The sequence below is a fragment of the Setaria italica genome, chromosome V, assembly GCF_000263155.2.
Source record: "Setaria italica strain Yugu1 chromosome V, Setaria_italica_v2.0, whole genome shotgun sequence".
Taxonomy (NCBI): Eukaryota; Viridiplantae; Streptophyta; class Magnoliopsida; order Poales; family Poaceae; genus Setaria; species Setaria italica.
The window spans coordinates 24,364,502-24,382,716 of NC_028454.1; the positions used below are offsets into that span (position 1 = coordinate 24,364,502).

General features: G+C 40.1%; 2 protein-coding genes across 3 annotated transcripts; one reads left to right on the forward strand and one right to left on the reverse strand.

The window, feature by feature from the left end:
- Positions 1 to 1,817: 1,817 nt before the first annotated feature.
- Positions 1,818 to 9,615, forward strand: LOC101782586 (CBL-interacting protein kinase 8). The gene is made up of 15 exons (XM_004971850.4): positions 1,818 to 2,241; positions 2,643 to 2,705; positions 2,805 to 2,876; positions 3,335 to 3,442; positions 3,522 to 3,596; positions 3,673 to 3,726; positions 4,341 to 4,466; positions 5,196 to 5,285; positions 5,895 to 6,017; positions 7,360 to 7,473; positions 8,133 to 8,249; positions 8,572 to 8,628; positions 8,715 to 8,789; positions 9,001 to 9,119; positions 9,232 to 9,615. The coding sequence occupies exons 1-14, from the start codon at positions 2,059 to 2,061 to the stop codon at positions 9,094 to 9,096; spliced, it is 1,353 nt and encodes a 450-aa protein (XP_004971907.2). The 5' UTR covers positions 1,818 to 2,058; the 3' UTR covers positions 9,097 to 9,119; positions 9,232 to 9,615.
- Positions 9,616 to 10,034: 419 nt separating this feature from the next.
- Positions 10,035 to 13,020, reverse strand: LOC101756105 (tRNA (guanine-N(7)-)-methyltransferase). Of its 2 annotated transcripts, XM_004968830.4 has the most exons (8): positions 12,765 to 13,017; positions 12,630 to 12,686; positions 12,456 to 12,531; positions 12,300 to 12,379; positions 12,152 to 12,201; positions 11,978 to 12,062; positions 11,741 to 11,839; positions 10,035 to 10,944 (listed from the first exon to the last, which is right to left on the reverse strand). In XM_004968830.4, the coding sequence occupies exons 1-8, from the start codon at positions 12,921 to 12,923 to the stop codon at positions 10,708 to 10,710; spliced, it is 843 nt and encodes a 280-aa protein (XP_004968887.1). In that variant the 5' UTR covers positions 12,924 to 13,017; the 3' UTR covers positions 10,035 to 10,707. The 2 variants fall into 2 exon arrangements, with proteins under 2 accessions (XP_004968887.1, XP_022682101.1); XM_022826366.1 differs by having other exon boundaries at positions 12,630 to 13,020.
- Positions 13,021 to 18,215: the final 5,195 nt, after the last annotated feature.

The following is an 18,215-nucleotide window of genomic DNA, read 5'->3' on the forward strand; positions in this document are numbered from 1 at the left end:
CTGGCACATAACTAAAAACAGACAGAGTTGCAATCACAATATCACAACTAAATGCAATCAAACTACAACTAATGTTGCAATCCTGCATCTAAAAAAGTCTTTGCCAAGTCATTACCAAATGTTGCGTTGCAATCACAATATAACCACTAGTCAATCAAACTATATATAATGTTGCATTTCTCATCTGAAGTTGCAATTATCACTAGTTGCATGCATCTACCTCATAGATAGAGTTGCAATTAGACTGTAGCTATTAGTTGCAATCAAACTACAACTAATGTTGCAATTCTAATATGAAGTTGCAATCAACGCATCCGAAGCTGCAACATACATCAGGCACGCTAGTTTTTTTAACCAGGTGCAAAACAACCAATACACCACGATGCAAACTGTTTTTTTACCTGTTGCAACCAGATAGCTCCCCAATCTACATCTAAAATCAATTTTGACTACAAACATCACAGTTTAGTTTTTCCGTTTTGGAGGGTTGAGGTTGCAATCACACTTCGAATGCTTGCAATCAAAAATAAAAAAAAAATAAGCATGCCCTCCACGGAAAAACGCAGTTGCAAAAAGAGGAGATACTCGCCGGGTGGAATCTCTAGCCAGGATTAGGCATGATTAGTGCTCCAGCAGGAACCGAAATGAGGGGCGTCAGTATTGTCATGTGATGCAAGGGATTACCCGATCCGCGGGGGATGGGCGTGATCATCGGCGAAGCCGGAGGAGTTGCAGCCGCAGATGTAGCCGTCGCCGGAGACGATCTCCACCGCCCGCGACAACCATCGTCATCTATTGCTGCAGATTGGGCTGCTCAACTGGAAGCTGCGATCCGATGGCGCGGCCATGGGTGCAAGCGCAGATCAACTGAATTCCTAGGCTAGATTTTCTGGGGGCGAGGTTAACGGCGGCGAGGGAAGGAAGGGGGCGAGATTTGGTGGCACGGTTAACGGGGCGAGGGAAGGAAGGGGGGAGGCACAACTTATTTTCTGTTGGAATTCGGATGGGGGAGTAGGGAATCCTTTTTATCTGGGCAGGTAGGGGCGCGTCGGGTCAGCCAGGGGGTCCAGGCGGGCGCGCCGGGTCAGCCGAGGGTGGTTCTATGCACTCGATGCACAAAATGCATCTGTGTATATTTTAACCTCGTTATATATATATATATAATGTATTTAGAAAGTCAAATGACATGTAGTTTATAGTGGAGAAATTTGACTAATCTTTGTTTCGGCTAACAAAAAAATTGTGAAGCAGTGATAAAAAAATGCAAATGGCTCGTAACATAAACAAATGGACAAGCCTCCGTGGGTAACTCCAAACGGAAGTGGAAAAAGTTGGAGACCACGTGTTTAGAAAATAATAGATCGCGCTTTTGATTAAGTGGACTAATTTTTAGTTCGGATACGGATATTTGATATTAATTAGAAGGACTAAATGTAAACTAATTATAAAACTAATTGCATAAACTAGTGTTAATTCGCGAGACGAATCTATTAAGCTTAAAATACTTCTAATTAGTATGCAAATATCCGATGTGACAGAACCAAAGTTTAATTCGGGGTATCAAACACCCCTAAACGCAACCCGGCCGTCCTTGGATGTGATGGTGAACTCGTGACTGCCAGGCGAGTCTTCTTTTCAACAACACAATGAAGGCCGTCGCGTCTTTACCCGATCTGATTTTCTACTGCGCGCAAAAAGCTTTCGCCCACCGAAATAGAATCAATTTTCCTTTTTTTTCCTCAAAAAAGAAGCGGGCCGTACCAACACACCTACTCCACGAACGAAACACACCTCCGCCTTCGGATTTTCCTTCCGAAGCCAACTCATCTCGACTCCCAGTAGAAAACTTGAACCAGCTGGGCCTCCTGTCTGGTGTCTGCCCACAGAAATTCCCCATTCAAAAAGGAGGCTGCTCCGCTTCACACGCAGGCTTTGCTCCGCCCGGAATCTCTCGCTCCCATCAATGGCGGCGTCGACCGCCTGAGCAGCTCCCCAGCGGCACCGGGCTCGCGATTCTTCGCCACCGGGAGGCGGAAGAGGAGGAGGGAGGCGGCGGAGATGGTTGGGGGAGGCGGCGGCGGCGGGGCGCTGAGGCGGGTGGGGAAGTACGAGGTCGGCCGGACCATCGGGGAGGGCACCTTCGCCAAGGTCAAGTTCGCGCAGAACACCGAGACAGGGGAGAGCGTCGCCATGAAGGTGCTCGACCGCTCCTCCATCCTCAAGCACAAGATGGCTGAACAGGTGACCACCCGAGCTCCCCACGTTTTTGTTCCCTTGTGTTGGGTTGGATGCTCGGATTATTCGGCCGCATCCCTAGCTTTATTCAGTTGTTTGGGGGTTGGGTTGATCGAGGATTGGGAGCTACTGCTCTTGCTCCCCCAAATAATGCTGTTGGAATGGATCGCGGAAGCATTCCTTTGCTCCGTGATCGAAGCTTAGCGAACTGTTGCGCCGTGGCTTCTTCTTTCGATAAATGAATGGATAAATAAATAAATTGATGTGCCAAGCTCGATGATGTGGATCGAAATGTTTTCTAAACAGAAATACCTGTGCTAGCTTTGTGATGTACAGCTGCATAAGCTAGCTGAAATGATAGATTTCCGAGGATGACTAATCTGCGTGCGCATAATATTTTTATGCAGATTAAGAGGGAGATATCCATAATGAAGCTTGTCAGGCATCCCAATGTCGTTAGGCTACATGAGGCACGCTTATCTTTTTCTTGCTTATAACGATTGTTTAACTTCTTTCTTATCACTTGCCTTTTTTTAAAGTACCCATGCTGTCCATTCTGTTATGTGCAGGTTTTGGCAAGCCGGAAGAAGATATTTATAATCCTGGAGTTCATCACTGGTGGTGAGCTATTTGATAAAATTGTAAGAGGTTAACTGTCCTTTTCACTCTTCACTTTTAGATATGACCTATGGAAAATAAATATAGTTCCACGAGTTTGTTGTTTAGATTATATATGCCTATGGCAGTCCTTGGATGTTCAATTGTCACCTGTGCTTTTTCTTTAAGAGGAGGAAAATGCCTTGGACACGGAAAAGACAGCAATATGACACACATTCCCCTCAGAGTCTTTGCATTTTTTATTATATTTGCAAAAATGAAGATGTAACTATAAGTTTCTTATGTCCACCGATTCTGGATGGTATAGGCTTTAATTCTAATTCCATTTGAAATGTGTTACCCTTACATATATGTAGAAACCCAAGGAGTTAAATTTGAAGGCACACTTGCTGTATTTGCTCTATCTTACTTGGGTTCAGTTCGAACAATATGTCTACATGAAACAGAAAGCTAATAATACTGTGAAACATACCATTTTCAGATTCGTCATGGGAGACTCAATGAAGCAGATGCACGCAGATACTTCCAGCAGCTTATTGATGGTGTTGATTTTTGTCACAGCAAAGGAGTCTACCATCGAGATCTGAAGGTGAACATTGGATAGGAACAATGATTAATCTGCATTTTATAATTTATGGGCTTGCTGATCTCATTTCGCACACGTGCAGCCCGAAAATCTCCTCCTTGATTCCCAGGGCAATCTTAAAATTTCAGACTTCGGATTGAGTGCTTGGCCTGCCCAGGTGCATATCTTTCTAAAGCTTCACGATGCTTTCATTTTTTAGTTCCTTCTTAAGTTGCTTAGTTGGTCAACTGCAGGGATCTTCCCTTCTACGTACAACCTGTGGAACACCGAATTATGTTGCCCCAGAGGTACTACATCTGAGCATATAATTTTAGTTCTTTTTTTAACAATTAGTATTTACTAAACCAGCCCATGCAACAAAGTGGGGTGTTGAAGATATAACTCCTCCATCTTAGAAATTAGTAGTTCTCGTATGTGGATACTGGACCAGATGCTAATAGGGTGAAGAACTTTTATTATGCCTTTTTGTGTCAATTTGAAAAAAAGAAACTATGTCACTTGAGTACTTACATTTAACGAGCATGCGTTACAAAATGCCATTCTTCTATGTAACATGTCATGATAGTTTTATTTCGGTCGTATCACCTGCTGGTAGGGAGTTCAAGTGATGATTCATTGCAATAACGAAAGCCACGCCTGTATCTATATACTGAACTAACCGCATAAAGGAGAGACGAGATTTTCTGTTCTGCTGGTGATTTTTGTGTAGAGAACTTGTACCTTTGTGCTCAATTGTACTCAGTAGTCAATACAAACATCTCTTTGCACCAAACTAGATTCTTTCAAATACGACTAATCAATTACTGTCTATTCTTTTCATGATAAATTCAGCTTCCTATACATGACAAATATTCTCTTGTGCATTTACTGCGCCAACATGTTCATTTCATCAATGGACCAGGTTCTGAGTCATAAGGGATATAATGGAGCACTTGCCGATACATGGTCATGTGGAGTCATTTTATATGTGCTGTTAGCAGGTTATCTTCCATTCGATGAAGTGGACTTGACTACCCTTTATGGAAAGGTTTGGCTCTTAACCACAAGTCACTGAGTAAGATGAAATGCATATGGATTAGGGACTACAAAAAGGAACTATATACGGTTTTTTAAATGCTGCATTGAATCTTTATATGTCAAATCTCATGATGTTTTGTTTTAGTTTTCTTATAGTATGTGATGATCTGCATAGGTTTCCAAAATGAGTTTGAGTGGACTGTATGGTCCAACTACCATCAAGATTACCAAATTAGTGCATAGAGAACTAAGTAGTCTAACCTGTGACATGCTTGGATGTGGTAAGTGTAAAATAATCCTAATTTTTCCATGACCGTACAGTCACTATATAAATAAATAGACTAAGTAAATGGTAAATGAACTTAAACATCTACTAATCTAACATTGGTTTGACACGTACTACTTATTAAATAGAAGAGAGAGGGAGGTAAAGTAGCGCAACTACAGCTTGGCTTACATGAACTCACAACTAGAACAATTCTTATTTTTCTTGTAACTTTGTCTTGTTTAGATTTAAAGGAAATAAACATTTGCTCTTTAGAAGAGATGCTTTTTATAAGAGTACCTCTTATTGCCTTTTGCGGCTGAACTGTATATCACTATTTGTTACTTTCACCCTTTGTATTCAATTCCATATATGTATTTCGTGGTGGTTTTGACAAGAAATTTTATCTTAGATAATCGGTGGTTCTTGTGGAATGGAATTTCTAAATCCTACTGTCTTCTTTTCTTAACACAGATTGAGAGTGCACAATATTCATTCCCACCCTGGTTTTCAGGTGGTGCAAAGTCACTGATTCGCAGAATTCTTGATCCAAATCCAGATACAGTAAGTTGGGCTCTACAATTATTTAGATGGAAGAAACTCACTAGGAGCTGATACCTTATTGTGACTTTGGGTATAATTATGCTTTTAACTGTTCCAGCAATTCTGAAGTGCTCAGTATATCCATTCACATACTAACAGACAATAAAATATAACATGTTAGCAATTTGGCATAAAGTTTGCTCAAGTGCAAGTGCAACTACTGTTTGGTATGTCATATGTTGCCAATTTTACCCAAATCAGACATTGATATGAGTTCACATCATTAAAGGTATGGATTTATGTACTCCATGTATAGATAGTTGACCAATTGAACTACTAACCAAAATCTTGGCTTTTTAGTAATGTTAGCTAGGTCTAATTGACAGATATCGTTCAATAGTTCAGCTTAACTATGTCAATTTGTAATTGCTTTGATTTCATTCCACTAAAGATACACTTTTTACTGGATTCAGTTAAAATAGCTGTTGGGAGACATAAAATACAAATATAAGTTAAATGAAAAGGGATGATCTTCCATATAAGATGCAGCTATACAAGGACATTAAATGTTTGATGGTTGCTATCGTCATTGGGGTTTGTTGAGTAGATATGTTTTCTGACTTGGAACAGCGAATCAGGATAGAAGAGATCAGAAATGATGAATGGTTTCAGAAGAATTACGAACCTATCAAAGACATAGAAAATGAAGAAGTCAACCTTGATGATGTTAATGCAGCCTTTGATGATCCCGAGGTATAGACCTTCACCTCGAATTCATTAATGCATTTAGATGTATCATGCAGTGTACTTAAATCTCATCGTTTGGTTTCAGTAATACCCTGGCAAAATGTTTCACTTGCCAATCTTACTCATAAGAAAAAAGCTACGTGATTATGTATATTCAAAACATGTTTTATCCTTGCGCTCCAGTGCTTTCTTGAGTTTAGTGTACTTATGTACTTAGTCATAGAGAATTATTAGACAATGCAGTAATAAATCGTTTTTTATTTGTTCACAATTATTGAGTTAGAAGACCAAAATACATTAGCTATATATTCTGCCCACAGGTTGTCTTCCTTGTCACACCATATTGTCAAAAGAGTGGAAGATAACCTTGAAAGAGAAACAAGCTTTAGTTTGAGAAAAGTTTGGCTTATTTTTAGCAATCTTACCTGCAAGAAATGCCACTTTTCTCATTAAAGAATAACCTCAATCCCCATAATTTGTCAATTATTCAGTAATTGCTATATTCCATTACCGATAAGTCCTTATAAAACCTTTTTTTATATGTATTTTTATGAGAACTGTAGTGGTTTTTAACTTTTTGTCTATATGTTATGCTTGGGTAAAGAAATAGCTGACATTTTCTGGCAAATTTTTTGTTGAAATCATGTTTTTTTTAATGCAACATCCATACATGATGTTATCTAAATGGTCTTGTTTCTTTTCTTTCTATATTTCTATATCTCATTAGCAAATATGTGTGATAATTGTACCATTTGCAACTTCAGCTCCCTCCCACTCATCTTTAAATTGATATTTTCTGGGGACAGAGTCAAAATCTTGTGAGTTCATAAGCTAACTGGAGAAAGTAACGCATAAGTGGCATTTTCATTTCTTTACCATGGGGTAGTTGTGGTCTCAAAATAAGGCTTGGTGTTTCCATACACGTCAGAAACTCACAGTAGCCCTCTACCTTTCACAATAGCCAAATGGAACACTGGGCCACTTCCAAAAAAAAAAAACCTGTGTAGGAAAAAAACTTCCTACTCCATGTTAGCATATATGTGTGCTTGCCATCACCTTGCACATTATTGATTGTAATCTTCTCTGTCTTCTTTGCCACTATCTTCCTGAACCCTACAGTAGGCAGAATTCCTGTTAGAACTTGCCAGATCATTCTTTTCCATTGCTTTGTTACGAATTAATTATGGAATTGAAATACAAAGGTAAGGCGACACTACTGATGGAATCATCTTCCGTTCTGCTACTTTGTAAACTGATAAGAAAGCAGTGTTTTGAGGTTTAACTCTGGTGTACTTTGTACTCATTAGTAATTTATTTCTTTTTGCCAATTTATTTTCTATGATTTCAGGAGGATACTGAGGATGCTTTTGATGAAGCAGCAGGTCCTCTGACACTTAATGCATTTGACCTAATCATTCTTTCGCAAGGGTTGAATCTTGCAGCCCTCTTTGATCGAAGACAGGTAGGGTGCTAGTGATTTTATTGTAACTAATGTTTTGACAAAGAAATGATTTATAATAAAATAATTGTAATATAAAGTCCCAGGTATGACTGTATAAGTTCTCTTACCATTATGCATTTATGTTGTTTGCACATGGTGGTGTGGTTGCTTTTTGTTAGTTAAGTGAATTGTTGAAAGACTGAAAACCTGACTTAACTCAAATTTGTATCTTCTGCATTCTCGTATTTTAGACAGCACAAATTACGACTCATTCTTATTCAAAATAATGTTTAATTGTTGGAGGAAAAGGTGAAAAATGTTGGCTCATCTGACCAAGAGCAAGAAATATGTCTTCCTTGTCCACTCGGCATTTTGAGTTGTTTCACCTCATCTTGTTTGCAATGCAAATCTTTGAAAAGATCTTGATTGCCTATGTGTCCTAAAGGACAACTATTTCTAAAAGGGGAAGTAAATGCCCTTAAGAATGGTGTTGCACCCGATGTAATTCATAGTATCCTAAGTGGGGTAGAGTTGCTGCTATATTTGTGGAAACACAACGTTTACTCACTTTTACGAGCATTTTAAGCGATGATCCTATATATGCCATGGTCATGCTGCGAGCATTTATAATATCAATTTTGTGTTTTTCTTCTGAGACTTAATAACTGCTTGATCTACAGGACTATGACAAGCTTCGAAATAGATTCTTGTCTTGCAAACCAGCTAAGGTTATCTTGTCAAGTATGGAGGTCGTTGCGCAATCAATGGGGTTTAAGACACATATTCGCAATTACAAGGTACATTTTGTTTTCCCTTGACATGCAAATCTTCTGGCATTAGACCTTGACAAGCAAAGCTATTGTTCCATTCATCTCTGTAATTGCTAACAGTTGACTGCCTTCTAGTGTTAATAAACTTGGCTTTCTTTTTGGTCAGTTGCATTGGTTTTTTTTTTCGGCATAATGCAGGATGTTTTGATGAAAAATTGAAGGCTAAGTTCATTTCTATGTAACATAATTTATCAGGAGATTTTTCTTTCGAGATTATTATGTTACAAATTACTTTTGGTTTCTAGTCAGTTGGCATTACTTTGGTTAATTGCATTACTATAATATTCAGATGAGGGTGGAAGGTCTAAATGCGAACAAGACTAGTCATCTCTCAATTATGGTTGAAGTGAGTCTTGCCCTCTTTCTGTGCTCAAGTATAATTCTGTTTTATTGCTTTCTGTTGTATTTTACCCCCGTTTTCTCTGATTTTAGGTTTTCGAAGTGGCTCCATCAATCTTCATGGTAGATCTACAAAGAGCAGCCGGAGATACTTCAGAGTATAACACGGTCAGAGAATTTCTTTAGCACTTCTCTCTCTTTCACATGAAATAGGGACAAATTTACATAGGACAGCAATGCCTGTAATTATGTGATGGTGAGGCCTGTTGCACATATTAGTCTGTAAAAATGTAAATGTGAAAGTACAAATTGGCATGTTTAATTACTTTCGATCCAGGGACATGCTCCGCTAACTCTGCTACTTTTTTTTATATCACAGTTTGTAAGTAACTACTGCAGTAAATTAGATGATATCATCTGGAAATTTCCAATGGAGAAGGGCAAGTCAAGGATATCGCGGTCATCAAAGTGCTAATTTGCCCTCAACATCCATCATTCGTATGCTATTTTCCTGTTCCATTTTCAACTTTTAATCCCATAATTTTGCATCTGACATCTACATACCTGTATCATTTATCTCTAACTACATTGTGTTCTCCAATTGTTTCAGGTGTCATGCATAATCTAGTGCTGTGTTGATATCAAGTATCATGGGCTTGATGAGTGGAAGTGCCTGTGAAGTGTATCACAATTGATCTCTAATATTATAGTTCTAGGAGTTGGTCATCGAGTAGTATGCCGTGATTGTATATTGAGAGTCCCCATGTACAAAAAGGCCCATCCTGTAGAGGTTCCGTTACCTCAGCTTGTCGGAAAAAAGATTCCAGCGATGTGTTTGACTGCCTGTAGATTTAGTTGAAAACATCGCTTGGTTGTAATTGTAAACACTTACATAATGTGTCATGTGTGGCTGTGTCGAATGTCAATTCATATTTTTACATGTTGATAGAACACAATGTTGATTCCTAATGTACCATGAGGCTGTTGCTGGATCTGCTGTTTCTACTTGTTCTTGCCATCAACAGAGCTGTAGGCCTAATACTCAAGCAAATGTTCACTCGAAGACGACTCCTGACCCTACCTGCATTATTTTCTTGACCCAATATGAATATCTGGTTCACGGCTAACCAAAGTTTGTACTGCAGGAATCCATCTCCGCAGCTGCCAAATCTCATGGTTTCGCATCTTGAAAAGAATTCCAGCACCAAACCTGCTCTTGGCTGCTTATAATGCCAATTTGGTTAAGGACCAGAATATGGAATTTGTGAGACGCAAGCACACATAGTTTCTGTTAAGTGCATCTTTGCTCGCATATAAGTTATCAACCAAACTGGGCAATCTTGAGTAATTTGTCTACAGAAGTTAAATGAACTAAATAGAAGAGATGGTCTCAACCATCATGGACCAGAGGCGTATGTAACCAAGTCCTGCACACAAGAATGTTTAATAACGGGTAGCACGGTACCAATACAATACAACAAACAGTGATCCAGTTCACTGGTAAAAATGTCTAGGATCCCACCATATACTTGCACCAGAAGAAACTAAGAGATCTACAACTCTTTTTTGAACCGAAACAGATCTGCTCCTAAAAAACAAATAAGTTTAATGCGACATGATCTGATCTTTCCTTTTCTATACTAAACCCAAGGTACATGACCTGAGTGAGCCATGTTTCAGCAATCCTACTGTACAACAAATAGCTTCATCTGGATTGCCTCTAGAAATTGTATACCTACTGATCTCCAGTGATTGACTCCCAGACCTGAATGCTGGACAGAATATAGACATTAGCAGATGCCAAACATCATGCCCATGGTTTGGCATAACAAATGAACTGCCTTGTCAATTGTCATCTTCAGCAAGTATTGACTAATCTGACTCATTACATCAGGTCAACAAAGATGAGGATCTGTGCTTCTGATTGTCAGAAGTGTAATGCAGCTTGATGTCGTAAAGGCAACTTGCTTTAGAATAGGCTGGTTACAGTGAAAAATGGTTGTTGTGATGCATGATTCGAGCGAGAAGACACAAGTCCTTGCTGCTTGGACTGATGAACCTTCTATCTCTGTATATGGTTGGGCTATTAGTGAGAAGCATCTCTAATCTTTTGGTACATCCTCCTGTATATGGTAGCTCCTTCTAGCTCTGCATGGATTTCTCTTTCTGTCCGGATTCCCATTGGATTGTCCAGAAGCCATCCTTCATTGTCACAGTGAAGATCTTTATCAACACAATCAACATGTTCCAAAATGTCAGAGTACCCATCAAATCTTTCTCTCATGTCTGCAGCTACTTCCAGTACATCTGATTGTATGAGAACCTAATAAGTCAAATACACTGAGATGTCAACTTGATGAAATAAAGAACACGTCTGCAGACATTATAGACAAACGGGTGATATCAACTGCAAAATCAAAATGACAACAAAAACTAGCCTTAGTTTAAAGTAAAAAAGCATATTGGTCTGAATAGATAGTTTTGCATTGTGTTATCAAAGTTTTAGTCAGTGCCGTGCAATGCATAGAGCATGCAGTATTACTATAAGCGGAGAAACCATAATTATTATTACAGGTTACAGCTAAGAAAGGAGTCAAACAAACACTATATGGATCATGCCTTTGAGATTGGCAAGGCAAAGCTTGAATACTAAGTTGAGATGATAAATATGCTGCATAACATTAAGATGATCTTACAATTAAACCATGCCTGGTTTAGTGTGCTCGAAAGAACTCAATGTACAGGTGTTAAACTATACTCAATGTAATGTATTTTAACAGCCCTTGAGAATATAGTTTTCATCAAAGGCCTCTCTTGCAAATGACAGCTGTTTGAAGACTGACATAACTTAAAAAAAATGCTACTAGGGAAAATTTACACTGCATTGTTTGACAGCATTTTCTCTAGGTAAAATCAAATGACACATCACACCTACAAATCTCCACAAGTATGGCTAGAAATCTAAAACAGACAAAATTGATATTAGTCCAAATCTAAGGGAGTTCATTTTTGGAAAAGACTGATGCACAAAGAGCACTAACCTGAATGCAGCTTAGTAAACAGAAAAATCTTTTCATGAAAAACCATCCATTATTGAACTGTGTACAGAATTGCCATACCTGCCCTCCTAAACAGAGATTCTTGGTGATTGAATCGACCAATGGTGGCTGTAGAACTCTTCTTTTGTGATGTCTCTTCTTAAAGTGTGGATCAGGACACTACAAAACCAGCAGATAGACAATTCGAATCTCACTTCCATAACACCGGGAAACAACGAAACACTGAACCAGCATAGCTCTCACTGAGCTGACAGACATAACTAAAAAGACTCTGATGGTGCACCTGGCTACACTCACCAGTATTGAAACAAGTGACAAGGGGCCAGGGTATGACGATATGATTTTCTCAAAAGACACCGTTGCATTTGCAAACATAAAATAGCTGTGAAAAGAGAATAATTCCAAGTGTAAGGAATTATTATTGCATGATAAGAAAGAGCAAATACCTAATTCAGATGTAAGGAAACTTACATGTTCCTAAGCCCCAATTCATTCACCCAAAATTGTGTTCGCTCCACCAACTACACAAACAGAGAAAGCAGAACATCACCAAACTAAAAAATTCAATAATGTGCCATCCATTCCAAAAGCAAACAAGAAACCTTAGAATCACTAAAACCTTTTCCCGGATTTCCAGCCCAAGGTAGTTCCGCCTCTGGCCTGAGTTCTTTGCATGCCAAATCAAGAACCTCCCACTCCCTGAACATCAATATTCCCTAAGAACTTTTCTTCAAGCAATATATCACCCCCAAACGAACAAAATCAAATTGCGCACCGCAGCCGATGTCAACCATGAGGGGCAGCAGGGGGTCCTCGAACACTTCCTTCCAGTCTGGTGGCTCCGTGGGTTCCTACGCACCGTGCAATTGAGAACAAATTAGAGGAATGCAATGAGGGCATGTGCTATCTTGGCAATCTTAAAATATTGGTGGAATTGGGAGGACTTTACGGAGAAGGATGAGCTGAGCGGGTTCACGTGCTGCCGGATGCGCAGGTGCTGGCCCCTCTGCGTACAGAGACGGATGAGCGGTGAGATTGGTAGAGCAGGCATTAGGAATGAAGTGAAGAAGTGTGGAGTGCAGACATTGGTGTAGAGCGGCCGGAGGTTGAGGTCGGCGTACTCCTTGTCCACCGCGTCGGGGCTCTGCGTGGCAAAGCACCGGGCCCGGGACGGGGGAGGGCGGCGGGCGGAGGGGAGGCGGATGAGGCGGCAGCACAGTGTGGCCGTGGCCGTCCAAGCCATACTGCGCTATGGTCCCGGCTGCTGCCACCGCCGCCGCCGCCGCCGCCTGTTGGAGCTCGACACCAGGGGAATAGGGGTTTATCTGTAAGATTGTCAACACTAGGCAATGTGAGATTTTCGCCAACCTACGAATTTTAGTAACTTTTTTCTTAAAAATACACTGAAACTCTCTCATTCTCAAAATATTATTATAATTAATCTAAGTTATAAACTATTCAAATCTGACTAAATTTATATAAGAAAAAATAGTCATATCTACATCACAAAATTCGTACACCGTCGTAACTGATTTTGTAATAATAGTTTGATGTGGTAGATCTTGATATTATTTGGAAGATACTATTTATGAGTTGCCTCAGATCTTGTTTTCTTTCAGGCAACCAACCTCAACCGGCGAATGGTGTTTTCTTTTCCTTTAGCAGCATCTCTTAGTTTCGATGCAACTGATGTCGATCGAGCCTATCTCACGCTCTCCTGCCTCCCGCTCGCCTCCATCCATCCCCGCCGTGTCATCGCCGTGGATTCCGCCACCATGATGCTAGAATGATAAAAAAAACTTAACACCTCTTATTTGACTTTTTCACTATTTTAAAATACGAAAAAGATCCAATTCCAAAACGCAAAACCTCAACCATCATATCCCTCTCTCCCACTTCACACCTCAGAACGTTCTTAGGTGTACCCTGGGAAACGATCCGGTGGAGACGGGTTGGACTTGTAGCTCAAAAGATTAGAGCACGTGGCTACGAACCACAGTATTGATCACGACCACACTAAACTGGCTCCATCGATATCATCGGCTCATTGCTGTATCCGTTCCTATCCATTAGTTGTTTCCGGATTGCCCATGGCCGATGGCGCCTGCCTCCTTCATTGGGCAGGCCTGCTTCTTCAAGCTCCTTGCTAAAAGCAACTCCAGCAGACCCTCTAAATGGTCTCCTAACTTAGAAGGTCACGTAAAAAAAATCATTTCAGCAAGCCCTCTACTAGGCTCCCATTTTGGGGAAGTGTCCAAATTCTCCCCTCCACCTCCATTCCTGGGGTCTCTAAGGAGCCTTCTATCCATGGGGCTATTGCTGGAGTTGGAGATATTTTTGTCGTCCATAAAAAATAGAGAGAACCTCATTTTATCTTTAAAGACTTTGATTTGAGGGCTACTGCTGGAGTTGCTCTAAAGTCACCGAGTACAGTCTCCTTGGAAACCCCCTGCTCGAACCTGAAGGCCCCAACAAAGTACTAAAACTATTTTCGCTTGAAAGTGAAGCGATTTTTAGGGTCGGTTGAAACGACATTTGTAGGGGGCACGTGAGAGGGGTCGCTCCTACCTTTCACAGCTAAAATAGCTTTTTGCAGGAGTAGGCCACTGCTTGCCTCGGAAATGGATTTCCACAGTGGGTGAAGGTGAAGGCAAGACCTCTCCCTGGAAATGCATTTTCAAGGGTGGCTCGTTACACGGTCCGCTTCTAGAAATCATTTTCTTATCAAATTTAGGACTATTTCAAGCTAATTTTTTTTTAAAAAAATTGTTCTTCCAAGTATCAACCTATTCGAATTCAAGTTCATAAGTTCAACACTCACATAACATCATTACTCAAATAAATATACAAACATAACATTATTTAATATGAAAATAAAATATATATAACAAGTCTCACAACTTCATACATGGTGATTGGTAGGCTGCATAGATCCCTTGATTAGCTTCAGAGCATGCGTCATGTTAGGAAACTGTATAGCGTCTAAGCCTGGCCCTGATAGTGCAAAAGAGGGGCAGTTGCCTTACTTCCTGGGAACGTAGTGAGGGACCATTTCCACTAATGCAGGCTCGCACAAGCTTGGGTGGCCCAAGTTGATGAGTCGTCTCACCTCCCTCCCATCCCCTTTTTCTGTCTCCTCACCTTCCTGGCGGCTCCCATGGTTGCGCTCGCCATGCTGCTCTTGCTTGGCGACGGCGGCCGCGAGGGCTACGCAAGGGTGGCGCTCGTTGGTCTCCCAGCCAAGATCTCGACACCGCTGGAGGCCGTGCCGGCACCATCATGACGCCAGTGCTGCTGATTGGCCCACGACAGCGACGACGGCGAGGGGAACCACTAGGGCTCAGGCTCATCACCTAGCTGCACCGTGGGTGCGAGAAAGGACACTGCTGCGGCCAAGTCGACGGCGGTGATGATTGCGCCCACGTGGAGCTCGAGCTTCTAGCCACAGTAGATCTTGAGGGCATCCACTGTGAAGGAATGTAGATTCTCATTGATGAAGCTTCTTCCTTTCATACCTTTCTTGGTCATTCCCGATTGGTAATTTAGAGTATTTGGTGCTACGCTCATGATTTTTTTAATTGTTGGGGGTAACGAAAGTTGGATGCTATGATTTGTTAGATCCAAGTTGTTGCCTCAATACTGACTGATTTGAGCAATGTCTATGGATTGGTCTTTGTTTGTTTTTTCCTTCATTGTTGACCTGACGAGAGGAATGTTTCTCTAAATTTGTATGTATCAAATTAAAAGCAAAAAAGAAATTGCAGCCGATGGTGAGAACGATGAGAGCAAGGAAGCAACAGACGATGGTAAAGATGATTGAGAAGAAGAGAAATGGGATGGTAACTTCACCTTCAACCAACACAAGGTCACCATATCACACTATGCACCCAACCAAACACGAGCATAGCAAACTAGGATATCTTTAGCCACCCAACCAATCATGAGCGATTTGTATTAATTTAGCCTGGTCAAAATTGGTCTGGGTTAAAGTTAGCCTAGCTAGAAACTAGTGCAGCTTAATGTCCAGAGAGAATAAGGTCAAATTCAGATGAAAAGGGTACATGGTACATCCATGCTACATGTTTCATATGTTCCTGTGCTTCCTTAAATATGGAACATAGTTAATATATCCAATTCTAAAGCCTAACACGTCATCAATATAAATTAAAGTATGAATTAGTGCACTCGCCATTACTTCACATGGACCATCACATGCTCTGCCATAAATGTTGAATAATGGAGAGGTAAAATTCATTGTCCTATAGAAACTAAGATGAGCCAGGCCCTTGCCATCTCTGGTGCATTCTGGGTTTCCATTGATGTAACTATAATTCAACACATCCAAAACTTAAGCTAGAATCATATGAAAGCTCATTATCACAATGGTTTGACCAAATATATCATAATATAAAAGATGAGAATAATATGATGAAACTTAAATCGTGTGCCACAACAAAAGATAAAAGGATGATTAGATATGCTCAATACCATGTCATTTTCATCCAGCTAACAAAGGCTCATTCCATTCTCCCTCCTCTAGCATCGTTATTGAAAATATGAGAAGTCTAGCACAAAGTACCCATGATCCTTGATCTGTAATAGGTAGGCAACACAGTGGATCTTTGAAAGTCAATCTAGTTGGTGATTCTTCACCCCATGCCACAATTGATACCATCGAGCTCGTATCTTCTTGAACAATTATGTCAAATGAAATCTTTAATCTCATAAAGTTTATTTCACCGACGAGCTTGGATTCCACCAAAGGAGGAGTACCACCTAGAGCCTTGAGAATCTTTGAGCCATTTTAACAGGGGTGATAACCTACATTATATGTAAGTTAAATTTATGGTGTACCATAAAAAATAATTAAAAGAAGAAAATAATATTACTATGTTGGGTTTTACTCCTATGCTTTGGACGCCAGTTAGCAAGCTAAGGACACCATTAAAGAAGTGAATACCTGGGGGACGAGCCAAAGGTGGAAGCTTGAAGCTATAGCGTTGGTCACCCCCACAGGCACCCTCATGGCCAAAAGTATGACAACTCGCCATAGGTAGACCAAATTATTCAAATAGAATTGAAATAAGACTGTTTATTTGAAAACATGAATCGAACTTCGTCAAACTTATCCCATTTACGTCTCAAAAAAATGAAGTTGCACTAAAATAAATCATAATAGAAAAATGAAATTGCACTAAAATACATGAACCTTAAAAAAATAAATTTCACTATAATTGATGAAATAAAAAACTAATCGGCAGATCGGATCAAAGGGTCAGCACGGAGTCGGACGGAGCAGAGGGGGCTAGTGCGGAGACGGTCGTCACGGAGGCGGACAGAGCGGAGGGGGCAGGCATAGAGGAGGACGGAGCGGTGGGGGCCTTCACAGAGGAGGGAGCTAGTGCGGAGGACGGAGCAGTGGGAGCCTTCACAGAGGAGGGAGCTAGTGCGGAGGAGGGCCCGCAACGAGGTGCAGTTGGGGGAGGGGGCCAGCAGTGGTTGTTGTGCGGCGGTGATGCCCAAGGTGTCAAATTTTCGGCAACATGGATGGATTTGCAAAGTCCTCCAACCGGCCTTGGAAACGATTTTCCATGAGCACTGGTAATATTTTTGCTTTTTCATTTTTAAGCTACCAAAAATTTGTTTAACTTGAAGAAAATAGCAAACTGCGTAAAAAATTTGAAACTCCTACACTCATGTTATAGTGAAGTATAAAAGATGGAAAAAAATGTGCTTTGCATATTTTATTACATATAAGGGTTAAGAGTGTGTAAAATTCAAAGTATGGCTCAAGTTACATGAGATAGTGTGAGTGATGTATGAGTTTATGAACAATGTATAGTATGCTTTGACAAGGTTACACAGCTAAACAATGACTTAACAGAATTTTTGGACCTCTTTTAGATATTACTATAGTTCTTTTCATTTTTAAGCTGCCAAAAATTCATTTAACTAGCAGAAAATTGTAAAACACTTAAAAAACAATTTGAAACTGCTATACTCAAGTTATAATAAAGTATAAAGCATGAAAAAATGAGCTTAGCATATTTCAGTACATATAAGGGTTAAGATTGTACAAAGTTCAAAGTTTGCCTTGAGTAATATGAGATAGTGTGAGAGATGTTTGAGTTTATGAACAATGTATAATGTACTTTTTGTAAAATATTTTGGATCTCTTAGGACAAGGTTACACACATAAATAATGACTACATGCCGATTTACAGAATTTTTTGAGCTCTTTTAGGTATTAATATTATTCTTTTCCTTTTTTAAGGTGCCAAATATTCTTGTAGAAAATATCAAAAAACTTTAAAAAAATAAACTTCTACACTCAAGTTATAGTGAAGTATAAAGCATGCTATTAGGTGATCATAGGCGTTAAAGCAAGGAAAGTTTCAATAGGCTTTTGAATAGGGTTGGATTTCACTCACTGGATCAGAGAAAAGCCTAGCCTTTTGTAAAAGCTCATAGGCACTGGCATTCACTCACAGGGTTTTGATAAGTTTGTTTGCACTTTCTGTGGTGCACCACTTTT

What these genes read in the sequence shown, in the direction of transcription:
- LOC101782586 (XM_004971850.4), top strand. Translation starts at nt 2,059, where the DNA reads ATGGTTGGGGGAGGCGGCGGCGGCGGGGCGCTGAGGCGGGTGGGGAAG. An exon ending in TGAGTGCTTGGCCTGCCCAG is followed by an intron (nt 3,597 to 3,672) that starts GTGCATATCTTT and finishes GGTCAACTGCAG; the next exon opens with GGATCTTCCCTTCTACGTAC. An exon ending in CAGCCTTTGATGATCCCGAG is followed by an intron (nt 6,018 to 7,359) that starts GTATAGACCTTC and finishes CTATGATTTCAG; the next exon opens with GAGGATACTGAGGATGCTTT.
- LOC101756105 (XM_022826366.1), bottom strand. Translation starts at nt 12,923, where the DNA reads ATGGCTTGGACGGCCACGGCCACACTGTGCTGCCGCCTCATCCGCCTC. An exon ending in CGCTCAGCTCATCCTTCTCC is followed by an intron (nt 12,532 to 12,629) that starts GTAAAGTCCTCC and finishes CACGGTGCGTAG; the next exon opens with GAACCCACGGAGCCACCAGA. An exon ending in CATGGTTGACATCGGCTGCG is followed by an intron (nt 12,380 to 12,455) that starts GTGCGCAATTTG and finishes ATTGATGTTCAG; the next exon opens with GGAGTGGGAGGTTCTTGATT.